The sequence below is a fragment of the Physeter macrocephalus genome, chromosome 16, assembly GCF_002837175.3.
Source record: "Physeter macrocephalus isolate SW-GA chromosome 16, ASM283717v5, whole genome shotgun sequence".
NCBI lineage: Eukaryota > Metazoa > Chordata > Mammalia > Artiodactyla > Physeteridae > Physeter > Physeter macrocephalus.
The window spans coordinates 70,342,297-70,358,047 of record NC_041229.1 but is presented as its reverse complement, the minus strand read 5'-3'; the positions used below and the strand labels follow the sequence as shown (position 1 = coordinate 70,358,047).

General features: G+C 40.1%; 1 protein-coding gene across 12 annotated transcripts in view; it reads right to left on the bottom strand.

The window, feature by feature from the left end:
* Positions 1-1,795: 1,795 nt before the first annotated feature.
* The window catches only part of LOC102980368 (transcription factor SOX-6), a 297,561-nt gene continuing 283,605 nt past the window's right edge, over positions 1,796-15,751 (bottom strand). For all 12 annotated transcript variants that reach the window (XM_028500833.2, XM_028500838.2, XM_028500835.2 and 9 more), the window contains one exon: positions 1,796-8,636. In XM_028500833.2, coding sequence (XP_028356634.1) covers positions 8,333-8,636 — 304 coding nt within the window. In that variant the 3' untranslated portion in view covers positions 1,796-8,332. The remainder of the gene's footprint in view (positions 8,637-15,751) is intronic.

Sequence of the window (15,751 nt, the reverse complement as noted above, 5' to 3'; positions counted from 1 at the left end):
CACACATTCATTCCACAAACAATTGCTGAGCACTTACTCTAGGCCAAGCACAGTCCTTGGTTTCGGTTGCTTGTTATCTAGCAGAAAAGACAGACACAGAAACAGATTATTACAATGTGGTAAACATGATCATAGAGGTTCTTTCAACGTACCTTGGGAGCCCCAAGGGAGAGGCTGAAACTATCTGGGGAGCTGGGAAAGGCCTGATGAGGTGGTGATATCTGGGGTGGGGTTTGAAAAGAGGATAGGAAATTTTCCAAACAGAAAAGAGAACAGATTTACTCCAAGCCAAAGAAGAAGTGAGAGACCCAGGGTCGTGGGTAGGCCCCAGGGTGTGAGAGAAGCAATGAAGTCGCAGGCATGTACGGCCACAGTGGAAAATGAGGCTGGCAGGTCTGTGGGCACTTGGGTGTCAGGGTAGGAAGTTTGGATTTTATCTGGTCAGCTATGGAAACCCAGAAGATTTTAGGAGATATTATGAGAGGGAGGACAGATCAGATCTGTGTTTTAGAAAGAAAACCAAAGGCAGTGGTGAGGATACACTAGAAATGAGAAATCTGTGTCCTGGAGACCAGCTTGGAGGAAGGAAGGGTAATCACAGACAGGACCAGATTCCGAACTAAAGCTCAGCCAGTGGCACCAATGCTCTCCCCTAGCTGAGACATTCTCTGATCAGAGGAGGCAGGCTCACTCGCGTGCTCTGTGTACAGGCCTGCTGCTAGGTGTTTTACACATGCCATTTCATTGAATTTCCCCAATAACCTTGAGTGTTAGGGACTATCGCCCCTTTTTACAGAGGAGAAAGCTCAGAGGAGTTACTTAGGGAAGGTCACAGAGCTGGCAAGTGGCAGAGCCAGGTCGCGTGACTCCAAAGCAATTCCCTATGCTTAAAACCCACAGGACAGGAGGGAGGGGCATGGAAAGCTAGGTTTTCAGGACTGACAACAGATTGCATCAAATTTACAGTTTGACTGTGATAAAGAAAAGTTCCACAAATCCTTGGCTTTTCTCTAATGAGGCATTTGTCATAGGAAATATCAAAGAAGAAATTGCTAGGCCTCCCCTCTGTCTCCCTTGAGCCCTTTGCTTCCTTCTCCAGGTGTTGGTCACTAACCTCTGGATCCATAGCACTGGCTTGGCTGGTTTGGTCAGTCTCCTTTAAGGGCCCGCCTCACTTTGGTCCACTACCCCACCTCCAGGCCTCGGACCCTCAGAGGCTGGTATCATTCGCTCCTGGGCCAACTCATAGCTGGGCAAGGAGACCGGGAAGTCTCCTTCTCTGAGGCAGAAGTAGCTGAGAAATCAGCCAACCACTCCCAACCACAGCAGAGGCAACGGTTCCAGAAGTGCGGCATTTTCCACTCTTGGCTGCTAGGCTTGTAGAAGTTGATGTCATGTGAGAGGTTGGCCCTCGAGATTCGTTCATACCCGGGAATGCTGGGAGTTTTTATAAACTGTTTCACTCTCATGAAGAAGTCAGGCAAATAGGAAGTGACATTCTTTCCCATCTTCTCTTGACAGAAATCCACCTTGGATCCTGTTCCTACCATCTAAATCCACAAGCATTTCCTGCTGCAGCAGTGCATGCTCCACAGTGAAGAAAGCAGGCCAGTCTTCCAGGCTAAGGGGTTTGAAGACTTACCTCCCAGCGAAGGCAGAAGCACCACGGGAGCAGGAAAGCTCTGCAGGCTCCAGCAGCAGGCAGTGTGGGCCAGGGCTGCACGGGCCTAGGGCTGACCAGGCTTCAGGGCAGGAGCAGTTGGCAGGGCACAGACAAGGCCGTACACGGAGGTCATAAAACAAAATTTATCTTTAATTTGTAAGTGTCAACAGCAGTACAAAAGATGGAGTGATGACGACTAGATTAAGGGTAGAGAGGACAGTCTTGAGGTAAATGAGCATAAATAGGCAGTTCTTACAGACACTCCCCTGAGGGGCCTAGGCCCCATCATGGCATATACATTATCACCCAAAGATGGCATGTTTAACATATCAGGAAAGCACCTTGTGCAAAAAGGAAAAAAAAAAAGTAGCTAAGGTGCCAACATACACCAGGATAGATAAAGACAGTGTCTTTCAATTTTGTCTTTTCCCTTAATTATGAGGCAGAGGAGGGGAAGACTTTGAAAAGTACCACTGAAAGATTACTCAATGTTGAGTTTTATCTCACGTCAATACTGCACAACGAAATCCAAGAAGTGTGTGTATGCAACAAAGCTAAGAACAATGATTCATTCCTTGAAATTTGAAGATATTCCTTTTTTTTTTCTCATTTCTTTAATCCTTAGCAAACTTTTTTTTCCATTATCAAGAGGAGAGTGTGAGAAAGATGTGATGGCAACCCTTAAGGTCATTTAAAAACTTTACACTGGACTGTACAAGATTTTTTTTTTGATAAACTATTTACATTTTCAGACTTTCAAACATATTCAAAGCAGCAATAGACACTAGTTTTTATGGTTTTTGTTGTTTTTCTAATTGCCCAAATAGTTACCAGCCACGGGCCAAGTAGGTACCTGCATTATACACAGAATTTCTACAAAGAATATCTGCAGTTAAAATTTGCTCAAGGGTGTATTCAACGCCCTTAGCGTCCCAAGGGCCGCACCCGCAGTGTCGCTAGAGGAACCAGCACAGCACCTTGACAACAGAGTTGCAGTTGTCCCAACAGCCCTACACAAACTTTACACTTTGAAACAGCAGCCAGCATTCAGTCCAGCATGTCAGTGAATTGTGCTGATTAAATTAACACAGAATACAATCTCACAATATACATCACAAACAAATTACAATGTCGGGAAATAAAAGAGTTACAGTAAGATAAGTTATGTAGTAACAGCTTATAAGCTTGTCTAAGGTAATAAAAATTTTACATGGCAAATACAATAATGAATGAACATAAATGCTAAGCATTCTAATTTGCTACAAGCCGGAAAGGGTACAATAAAGGCTGCACTTTTCAAAAAAGCAAAAACACATATGACAAAGGAAGACAAACGGAGAATGCACATGAGCAGGTCTGCAAATGTGCAGCATACAAAACAGTTAAATATTTGCACATTCCCCATATTCCAAGAGCACCAGCACTGAGGCCTCACTTTCTGCTTGTGGTTCTTCAGGAATAAGAAGCTACTGAGCAAGATATGTCACTGAGTTGCCTTTAAGCTTTCATATTGCCACGGACACCAATTAGAAGAGTATCTGCACTAAGCTTTACCTTTTTGCCCCTCCCCCTCCCACCTCTAGCCCTGCCCCAAAGGTACCAGCATTCCAAATACTTGTTCATGAGCTTTTGGGAAGAAATCTGTCCCCAAAAGAAAAGATGGCACGGGGATGAAAGGGAAATGTGTTTGCATATCAATATTTTCAGTGATATTAGCACAGGGTTACACTCAATAGTACATGGCATCAGAAACAGAACATAATCGGCAGGAATAGCAGATAGAAGTTGTTTATTAAGGAAGAAAACATGTCAGGGGACAGATGACTTAAGGAAATGATGCAAGTGCTTTTGAAAAAGGACAAATGAGGTCATACAATATTATTATACTTTGAGAAGTGAGTTTAAGTGCCAACTCAGTCCTTAAACAAACGTGTACAAAATCAGGCAAGGCTACAGCAACCATTTTTGTCATTTTCTCATTAGAAAGGAAGACCCAGTAATAAAGTCAATACATTCCTCTAGCTGCATTCTTTGCAGTTGTTGGCACTTGGTACAGGACTTCTCATACGGTTTAAAACTACTAACTGATTCTTTTTCTTTTCCCTAATGAGTAGGTAGAGGTCACCTCTTTGCAAAACGAGTAAATTGAGAGAAGCAGCCTCAGCTGTGGTGTTCCAGTGACCGGGCTGCCTTCCTACTGGGGTTAGATGGGCTCCCTCAAAACAATTCCTGCTTTCAGCTAGTGCCTGTGCTGCCCGCTCAGGAGGGTGTGCTCCGGAGAAGCAGCCGGCTTCATAAAGAAAAGAAAGAAGCCTTTAATTTCAGCCCTAGAGTGATCACACCCTTTTCAAACACCCCAGGCTCCAGTGGGGCTAATGTTCAGGGGAGGCCAGAATTTGACAAGCTCAATAGCACTGTGAGCCTGCACCTGAATTTAGAACTTGGCCTGAGAGATGGTGTCAGGACCCTGGCAAATCAAATCAGGCCTGAGGACAAGGCTGGGGTGTATCAAATACCAAATGAAGCAAACTGATGTGCTCCTAAAAAGGGCGAGCTGAATACAGGTGAAAACAACAAAGCTTTCGTACCTTCCTGGAAAAGATACTGCATCGCATCTGCCAATGAAACAGAAAAACTGCCTGCCTGGCTGCTCCTGTCCACAGATTGACCTTTTCTTTCTCTCTCCCTTTCTTTCTTTCTTTCTTTTTTTTCTTCCTTCCTTCCTTTCCTTCCTTCCTTTCTTTCCGTTTTCTTTTCTTTCTTCCTCTTTCCCTTTTTCTTTCTTTTCCTTTCTTTCTTTCTTTCTTTTCTTTCTTTCTTTTTCTTCCTTTCCTTCTTCTTCTCCTTCTTCCTTTCCTTCCTTCCTATTCCATATGGTCCATTTTTTAGGACAGGATTGTCTGCCAGTGTCCCTATTCTAAGTGACAAGGAAAAATCCTGATCCTGTAAGTTCTTTAACAAAATGGAGGTAATTTTTACCTTTGATTTGAAGATACTATGAAATAGGGAGCAATGGGAAAAAAAGTTGATTAACATTCTTTAATTGGCATGGTGGGACTTTCATTAATGGCCAATCTCAGAGAAAGATTTTTGCCTTTATAACGGCATTCATGCTTCATGCTATTAAATGGTCACAGAACTACCTTATAAGATTTATGTGGATTCACAAAGCAAATTGACTCTCTCCCAGCTGTGCTGGAGATTCACCATGTTCAATTCATCAACTTTCTATAAGAAAAAAAAGTGAAAGTCTGAGTCTGTGGACAGTGGGTTCTAAACTGTATGAGAACCCAAGTGATGGGTTTTACTGCTCCAGCTACAGGTGGGACTCTGCTTTCTCACTGTGGCTGATAATTCACTACCCCATGAGGTACAGTGACTCGTCAGCTTCTAGTCTGGACCAACATATATGGATAGAGAACAAAAAGGAAATACATAACTTATATTTCACTAAATATTCATGAACCAAAAATAAATTCTATTTCTATGTTATATTTACACAATTAGAAAAATCTAAAATGAGATGGTGAAGTCATAAAAACTTTGTTTAAGCCCCACTGAAAATAAAATGACGTCATCCCTATGATTGTCATTCTTAATTTCCAAGGATATTTAGAGCCAAACTTGGCTAATAAATAGAATAAACTGCTTATGTGCAGAATTTAGATTCAAATACAGCATCACTGTTTGACCCAATGAAAGAGACGTTTACAATCAGATCATTCCTGAATAGCCTTTCATTTTTAAGAACATGGCTAGAAGTAACTGAACCCCAATACTGAGGCAGAGCTGGAGCTAAAACAAAGTGTTCATACACACATGTATTTTGCATAAATAAATGAAATAACAAGACATAAAAATGACTCAAATCCGGCAACTGTGAGGCAAGCCCACACGAGTCAAAACAGATGACTTTTGTTCATGTAGTTTTCGTACAACAGCTTCACATTAGTCAGAAGTGATAAAAAATACGATTTATATCCAGTGCTTATAACACTTACGAAACAACATCTGTGAGTGTGTGTGTTTTTTGTTGTTTTTTTTTGTTGATTTCTTTTTTTGTTTCTTTTTTTTTTTTTTAACTACAAGCAAAATCAAGTTTCAGTCCTAAAGAACAGTCCTTTGTTCTCCACCAGCCCAGAATATTATTTTGGCATGGTCATAAAAACAAACAAAATTAACCTACTATTCTAAATGTCTGCCTTTGTGCAAAATTAATTACATACAATACAATGCTAGCCATACAGCACTCTACTTATGCAACAAAATTAAAAAGGAGCGGGAGAGGGCAAAAGCAAGAGTCAAAGAGAAAGAGAAAAAAACGTGAGAATGAACTGAGGAGGAGAGGTATATAATCAAAAGAAACCAGTAAGACAATAATAAATACTCTTTTTTTTTTTTTAGGAAAATGACCTCCTCCTCATTTGAAATAAATGTACAAAAACAAAGTTCCAATCCCCAATCAATATTAAGAACCAAACATTCCTATCAGTACCTTAATCAGTTTATAGAGAGCACTCCTAGCTAATGACATAGACAGTAATGTCTTGGCTAGACCTATTTATTGCTATTAGGTATGGCCTTGAGCACTCTTAAATAAATATGAAGGTACACAATTTTCTTCTAAGTGACAAAATGGCTCAAGAAATCTGATGGGGCCGTTCCTATGTCCTGGTGATCAGATTCTGGTTGTCCCATGAGGTGAACTGTCCTATTTGCTGACATTCTCCCATCAAACTACTCTGGGTGAGGCTCCCCCACAGGCAATCAGTCCTGGTTTCAGGAAGGTCAAAATGGCATGGCTGAGCTCCCTGCAGTTAGGAGATGGGGTATGAAGCCTCACTGCTTCCCAGCCCATCAGCACATCTCCAGAAAAATCCTTGTGTGACAAGGGCAGTTAATCTTGTTCACACATAGGCATGACCCTCATGCAGCCGCAGATGGAGGGAGTGAGCCAGAGGAACTCGTCTGCTGCCCCAGGAGTGATCTGTTCCCCAGAGTTAACAGTCGGAACATCCCATTTAGGGAATGTATTTCTCCTCCTTCTCCTTCCCTATGGTTTTCTTTCATTCTCTGGATGTATCACGACTATTTGCCTCTATCTCTGCTTTGAGGCTGTCATGTGGCTTCTTGCATCCTGGGGATTTTGCAAAGAACTCCCTAGATGTGCGAGATGGGACAAGGCAGCTCAGTATAAAGGTGCCAGCCCATGACAGCATCCCTGTGGACTCCTACATGGACCGCAGCTTTGGGCTTTAGGATTGGCTGCGGGACTCTCCTGCCTGGCAGTCACCACTGTTGATCCTTGCTGGTGAATGGCATTGAGGGGAAATGCCACTGATGCAGATCCTACCACTTGTTGCTTAATTGAATTAGGGGAAAATTCTGGCAAAAGATTCAAAGTCACGGGGAACCTCAGGGGCATACCTGTTGAAGTGTAAATCTCTACACCTGTATCCAAATACACAGCTCTACAGCCATATATACACTGATGTTCAAAAACAACAATATAGGTATTTAGTAGTATCTTGTTTCAGAAATGCTTCCAGATGTTCTGGGGACATAAAATCACTATGTACACCTTTGTATCTAGCAGGAGAAGGAGGTGAAAAGGGCTGAAAAGTTCTTTGGGGAAGGAGGGTAAGAAAAAAGAATTATTAAATTAATGCCACCAACAATTTTTTTAAATAAATAGTAAGTGGACCCTTGACATTCTGGAATGAATAAATTATTTAAGAGAAAATGTGTTAAGACTGAATGTCAGGGTTAAAGGCAAAGGGATAATGGATGTAGTGAGAGGTGGTCTCAGGCAGAGAAGACCACCATGTCGGTATCTGGTGTGGTGATCGCTCTGGTGCGTGGACGTCATACCACGTCACACACTGATGGCACGTCAAGAGGCAAACACAATTGGGTACATGCACTGTGGCAACCTTGTTCATTCCTTACAATATCTTGTCTCCAGATTCCTGAGTACTTCACCATTTTCTGAAAAAACAAAAATGTGTGGTTTGCTATTTTATTTTAAGATGCCAAAGATTGTCTAAGACTTTGCAGTGTCTCCTTTAAGACTTTCAAAATATTAAGATTCAAAAGTTATGAAAAAGTTTGGCACATTCAAAGTTTAACTCTACACATGGAAAAATGGAATTCTGAGGCCTTTTGAATATGCTCTACATGCAGCTGCACACGCCGTGGACTTGTTCTGTTTCACAATATGAAATTCTCAGTTGTTTTCTAAAATAATTCAGAATAAAAACACATTCACAACTTGTAGGCTGGCACAGCATACCTGAGTGAGAATGTTTAACCCCATCTAAAACAGTAACTTAAACCTTTATCAACATCCAAAAGAAAAAAAGTAAGACAAAATATAAGACTTGTAAGACAGCTATGGGTTGAGATAAGTTTTCAAGTCCTGGTGTCTCATATTTAATATGTCTTCACCTAAATTAAAAAACAACAACAACAATAACAATAACGACAAAAAACTCAAGTTCATGAAAAATCTGGGAAAACTTAATCTGTCTCACGCTTTACGAAACAATTAAGACCATTCTGCTGATGTAATTGTGGAGCCACAAATGCATGCGGGCTCTTTAAGAACTTTTCTGTTGGGGGAGGGGAGGTGAAATGTCAGAGTATTTTAATTCAGCAAACAAACACTCCTCAGTTGGCACTGACAGCTTCCGGGGCTTCATTTTCACTGCTATAGTCTGATTTGGGATCATCTTCATAGTCGTCATACATTTCCATCTCATCCTCTCCATTAATCATTTCATTTCCAGCTAGGCTTCCGCCGTCTGTCTTCATACCATAAGTGCTCTGAATGACCGGGAGGCTGGGCTCTGGACTGGCGGAGGTGCTAGAGCAGTCAGATGTCATCTGAGGTGACGGTGTGGTAGTTGCCATAGTAATAGCACCAGGATACACAACACCTGTTCCTGTGGTGATTGGAATCTGAGGCTGCTGCCTGTATAGATTCAAACAATAAAATAAAACAGAGGGAAATATCTATATACATATGTTCTTCTGTGTGGCATCGGAATTCACCCCTCACACATTCTAAAAGGGAGTTCTGTTTGAAATTCTAAGCAAATGACAAAATGTGACAAAGGTGTTTCCTGGAGGGGTCCTGCAAGTCTCCCTGATGATGTGATTGGTGTTAAGCAACAATGGAGCAATTTATCCATGGTTTTGCAACATGAAAGCAAAGCTTTGATAACCCCTTGGCATTTGGAACAAATACTATATTTAATTCCACAAAGTTACACGTGAGATCATTTTTTAAGATCTCCCAGGACATGACAAAAAAATAGGCTGGTAATACGTGACATACTATAATGATACTGTTAAGCAGGTTTGAATCTTCACCTTGGTCTGAGAACTGTACAAAGGAAAGATCAAGATGAGAAAGGATCGGGGCTTCCCTGGTGGCGCAGTGGTTGAGAGTCCGCCTGCCGAGGCAGGGGACACGGGTTCGTGCCCCGGTCCGGGAAGATCCCACATGTCGTGGAGCGGCTGGGCCCGTGAGCCATGGCCGCTGAGCCTGCGCGTCCGGAGTCTGTGCTCCGCAACGGGAGAGGCCGCGGCAGTGAGAGGCCCGCGTACCGCAAAAAAAAAAAAAAAAAAGATGAGAAAGGATCCAGTATATCCCAGAGTCAGATTCGGCAAAGCATGTATTTAGTATCTGTGTAAATGTCTACTTATTTCCGTGGCTGAACTTGTAGGGAAGCTCCTTGAAGCTTCTACTACCTAATTATGAAAGGATCATCTTGGATGTCATTAGTCCTGTGGCCCTGGGCTGGAGCTGGGGTTGGAGGAGTCAGGAGTGAAGAATAGTGAGAGCTCCACCACTTAACAGAATAACACGCTGCCTCATCCTAGATCCCAGCGGGTGCCAGGGCATGGTCACACCAGTTCAGTCCGTCGTCATGACACTCTAGTTCAAATAAACTTACCAGACCCTTTACAGAGGGCAGTCCCTCCCTCTGCAGGGAGACATGGCTATCTGTCTCTCAGTTTCTCTTGAGGCATTGTAACTGGTTGAAAGAATGAAAGACCTACTACCTAGCTCAAAGACTAGGACTGAAACAATATTCTCATGAATGCAATATTCACCAAGTGTTTCTCAATCTCTATGGACAGTATTATTAATTCACTTCAAAATGTCATTGTAACTCTCTTTTCTGAGCCTCAGTTTCCATCTATTTATAAAAGCTGGGGTCAGGGAAGTCCTGGAAAGTCCTTCCACCTGTGAATCCTTGGCCTCAGGTCAGTCCATCACTTGAAGCATTCTTATTGACCCCCCTAAATTGAAACTTCTATCCACCTCAGTCTAAAAGCAAAATACTCTGAATTTGTGAAGAGCTAGCTTAGTTACCAGCTATTCTTTGACACGTCCTGAAGGAGCATAACTTCTCAAAAAGGGTCTGCATGCCTTCCAGCCTGGTAGAAGGAGAAATGATGGAAATGGCCTAGAATCACACTGTGGGATATCTGATAATGCTATCTTTCAAACACTAGGAGGCATAATAATGATGCCTTAACCTTTGACTAACATAATATATAAATATTTATATATATATTACCTCATTCAGTTAACATGGCAACCCCATGAAGTATTATTATGCCCAGTTTTCAGATGAAGAAAATGAGGCCTTGCTTAAGGTCCTGCATTCAATAATCAGCACTGCTGGGATTTGAACCTAGGTCACCTGACTTGAATTCCATCACTCTTTCCTTTCTAGATATTCAATATACAGATACACTATGCTCACTATATCCCATAGAAATTCCTGATTTCTATAGAGCCTGTAGGTATCCAGTTGATACTAAGTGCCTTATATTGATGCATTTTCTATGATGCTCATGGTTATTTTTTTATTGCCCCAAAGAAGATGATAGAGGAATCTAAATCTATGTATAGAAACATCTGATAAGCTACTGTTTTTGCTTTCATAGAATCAAATTCTAAAAACAGTATACTTCTTGCTTCCTAAGTTTTGGGCAACTTAACACAAATTAAATTTTATGCTAACCTACCCAAGGCAGTAAGCGCCTCATTAAATTTTTTACTGAATTTGGATAATTGCAATAAAAATATTTTTGCCTTAATCACATAATGAGTGTAGAGTGAAAACTTTTACTGCACTATTAACCCATTTTACAGATTTCCCAATATGGTGAGCTAATCTATAATATAAATTCTACATACCATATGCAAACTATCAAATGATACATTTTCTTTTCATGAAGGACATTTTCTTTTTGCAAAGAATAGATGGTCATTTTTTTGCAGTATTTTAAAATCAAAATATCTATATATATTAAATAAATTTGAATTGACCTCTTATTATGAGTTATGGACAATGCTTAGATGTTTCCACATTATCTCCTTTAATTCTCACAATAAGCCTGAGAGATAAATAAAGGTGCAAAATTGAACTCCTGATCATTCTCCCATGTACTGGGCTCCCCTCATGGCCTTTCAGATCTTGGTTAATGATTACTTCATCTTTCTGACTGCTGGGGCCAATCCTATATCCCTATATCCAATCCATCAGCAAATCCTACTGGTTCGCTCTCAGGATTATATCCAAAATCCCTCCACTTTTGCCACCTCTACCTCTACAAACCTGGTTCAAGCCACCATCAATGCTAATCTGGTTTACTGTAAGAGCTTGCCTCCTTAGTTCAGGGCACATCCCCTTCAGATAATATTTCAACACAGTAGACAGAGTGATCTTTTTAAAACCTAAGTCAGATCACAATACGCTTCTGCTTATAACTCTTCAATGTCTTTCCATCTGGCCCAGATTCAAATTCAAAGTCTTCACGGTGGCCAACAAGTCCTTTCAGCATGTGGCTCTCTACTACCTCTGAGATCTAGTGCTCATCCCACCGACTCAATCTGCTCTTGTTGCTCTGGCCTCATTATTTCTTGAACAAGCCAGGCACAACCTCTCCTCGAGATCTTTGCAATTGCTGTTCTCTCTGCCTAGTCCTCCCAGATATCTGCATGGCTAGCTCCCTCACCTCCTCAGGTCTTTGCTCAAGTTAATCTTCTCAGTGAGGTTTTCTATAGCCACTCAGTTTAAAATTGCAATCCATCCTCTAAAACTCCCTACCCCTTTCCCTCCTTTACTTTGTTCTAAGGCATTTATTACTATTTGATATTTATTTATTTATTCATTCATTCACTCATTCATTGTCTGACATCCCCCACTAGAATGGAAGCTTCATGAAGATAGGATTTTTCACTGATGTAGTCCCAGAGCTTAAGCAGTGCCTGGAACATAGGAAGCACTCAACAAAAATCTGTTGAATACATGGAATGAATGAATGAACTAGCGAATGAGAAGGAAAACAAATGAAAAGTCTGGGTAACCTGTTCTACAAAAGGAAAGATATAATGAGCTTAGACATATGAGAGAGAGGGTAGTGGAGAAGGAATGTGAATATAATCATCTTTAAATGCTTGAATGACTTTCTTCACAAAAAAGGAAGAGATTTGTTCCAGAAGTGACCAAAGAAGAGGATCAGAACCAATCTACAAAGTAGCAGAAAGGCAGAGTATGGCCTACTTAAGAAGAAAGAACTTTCTAGCATTAGGAGGTGTTCCACAAAGAAACTAGCTCCCTTGGAAAGTGGTGAGCTCTCTAGCCCTCAAAGAGTTCAAGCTAAACTTAGAAAGGACTCCTACAGTGGCTGGCTATTTGAAGGATATGACTTCTGAGGCCTCTTCTATGTGACCACTGATTCTGTGGATGCAGAATCATAAGCTAACCGTCATGTTGGTCTTGCTCTCATTGTCATTGTCAGCGTAAAAAGAGACTAAAAAAATTAAGTGAGCATAGGTAGTTATAATTGAAGAAATCTGGCTTTCAAGGGTTTCTAAAATATTATTTCACCCTACATATTTTACTTTCCTTACTGCCAGAAAAAATTCCTAGGATAGCCTCCTTATTTATTTTCGAACATTTTCACATTTCCCCCATGTGTTCATGCCCTCCTTCATGCTAAAATAGGAATCTTTACCTGTACTTTCCACCAGTCTGACCCTACCCAAACCTCAAGTCCCCTTTCTCAAGAATGGCCTACGTGTGGCCCTAATGCATGGTAATCTCCCTCCATCAGAGCTTTACTTGCTCTTGTCTATATAATCAAAATTAGTATTCCATTATACATTATGTGGGGCACTATTCAATGTATTCTGTGTGTGCATGTGTGTATAAAAAACTATTATTTGCTAACCTATTCATGTATATGTCTGGCTTCTCTGACTGTAGCATTCTCTGAAAGCTCACTGTGTACAGAATTAATGCCTCATGCACTATATTAATTTAGTACAGTGCTAGGCACACGGCTGGTTTCAAATAGGCCCTTAACCAACTGACTGACTAATCAATTAACAAAATGGAAAATCTGGCCAGCAGGCTCAAGCTTTGTCTATCGGAAATTACTTTCCTAAAAAGCATTTTTCCTTCCTTTACAGATCAATTGCAAAGTCAAAATTCAAACACTGCAGATTTCACAAACAGGAATAGCTGGCAAATATTGGGCTTTACAAATAATGAATGTGCACATCAAAACAAAAGTTGTAGATACTTGTAAAAGTACACACATGCAGCTGATATGAGTAGAGATGGCTAAGAACCCTCCCTCCCAGCCCAAGTAAAGAGTTTGAGCTGTTCCTGATAGAGTCCAGCATTGTTGCATGGTTTCCAAATCACAAAAAGAGTCCTGGAGTATAGTTTAGCTTTGCCAATTGCAGTGGAACTATTTATTTATGTTGTCAAAGCTCCTGTTTGCTGAACCTTTAGACCTTTACAGTATTTATAAATGAAGGCAATGAAGTTTGCTTCATTAGGAGATTAAACCTATAAATTGCATGTCTTTTTACACTACCTATTAGAGATTCTAATCTGGCTTTCTCTACAGGAGGACAATGCTAAACATAGTATGTCCAGTCTATGCTACTCAGTTAAATTTGCAAGTATCTTACAGGTTTTATTCAACCTCTTTGAGATTAAGATCAAAATGACAAATGTTCAAATCACTTATACCACAAAGCAGTAGAACATAATTCTTTATAATATGAAATAAATACCTGACACATAGCATCATTTCTCTAGGATAATAATATTTACTCTAATTTGGGACTTACTATATGCCAGACATCGTTCCAAGCACTTTAGATACATTAAGTTATTCAATCTTCAGAAAGGTCTGATGTTGTAGGTATTACTGTCATCCCCATTTTACATATGAGGAAACTGAGGTTCACAGAGTTTAAATAATTTTCCCAAGGGCAAGTGGAGAGTGCAGAGGAATAAGAATTGCTATGCACTAGTTCCTAGAGCCAGGAAGAAGCAGAGCTAGTATTTGAGCCAGAACAGTCTGGCTCCAGAATTGACATTCTTAACCACTACACTATACAGCCTCTAAGAAATCTGTAAGCTCTAATTGAGAGGTATGTGTAATGGTGAAAAGGAAATATGTTTCACATAAGCCTGGTCTAAATCTCAGCTCTGCTATTTACTAGCTGTGTGGACTTGGACAAATTATTTAACATCTCTGAATATTGTGTTTTTCAACCTCATAGAGAGGATGATAGTGCCTATCTTATAAGTTTGTTGTATCTGCAATAATCTGTATAATTCACTCAGCATAAGTAAGTATTCAATAATTTACCATTATTGTTACTCAAAAAGTAGCCCCAAATTTTAATAGTTTTTAGTATCTGCATAATTCTCTATTAGCTCACAAGTAAATTACTGAGTAAGCCTCAAATAAATTGGAAATACATTACATTTGGCCATAGTTCTTTAGGAAAAGACAATGTTGTAGCTATATGTACCCTAATAAGTATCATCTCAACGTTAATAGTACTCCTATCAGGATTATTACAGAACTCTGATACTTAACCTATCAATTGAAGGGGTTAAATCCAAGGTTAGAGCTAATATTACTCCATTTCATATATTGATAAATTCATTTCATAATAGCTAAGTAAAAGAAAAAACCTAACTCACTGAATTTCCAGTTGTATCATCAGTAAAATGCATGACAATGTTGAGCAATGTATGTAATTTTATTGGCTTGAAAGTTATGCACGTCTTTTCAAAATCAGCTATAAAAATTGATCTCACCCCCATTCCCTCAAGAAGTCAATAGCAATCTTTGAATTTCTTGTTTGTCTTTCCCTCTTGTAAATAACCTCGTATCTAATGAAGATCAGTTTGCAAAGATGAATCCCAGGGAGTTAATAATCTATCAAATACAACTACTTAAAAGAGAATATGAATCCTTAAGTGGAAATAATACCTGGCTTTATGTAGCAAGTATTATCAAAACTGGGCAGAGGAAAATACTCAGCACTGGAGATTAAAGAATAAGATATGCTGGCCATTGCCTGCACATCCATAGTCCTATTCCACAGTCTAAAATGAGCCTTCCACAAAGGACCTCTAGGCCATCAGAATAGGACTATGAGGCATATTTTGAAGCAATGTTGTAAAGACAATTCCTCAGTCATTTGGCATGACAGAGGCAGAGACCTGATTTAATCCTTTGCTTATTGCTCACCTTTCAGTAGCCATAGGACCTCTTGAAGCCTCGATTTCTTTATCTTATTTAGAGGATTATATACTTTGTATACCTAAAACACCTCGTATACAGTAGGCATTCAATAAGTGGTAGATGCTATTGAGTTGTTTTAGAGTTTCATTTTACATGCATTGTTATGTGTTGAGGTATTTCGGTCCAGAGCTGGTATCAATGCTCCCTTTGGTAAAGAGGACTAAATTAAATAGAATTACCGCATCTCATATTTTCAAATAAGTATCAGGGAACTAAAATGGTACCTTTGATAATCTTCCAGACTATGGCAAAAGAGACCCACTAGGCAACACAGGGGACATGACTGAGAGAAGGGTGGGAATGACAAAACATCTCAAATTTAAACTTATGAGTCTCCGTTCAAAAGTGACTATATACATTTTCAGAGATAGACCTAACAGGATTAAAAGAAGACATTACACAGTCTTTTTTTTTTTTTTTTTTTTTTTTTTTTTTGTGGTATGC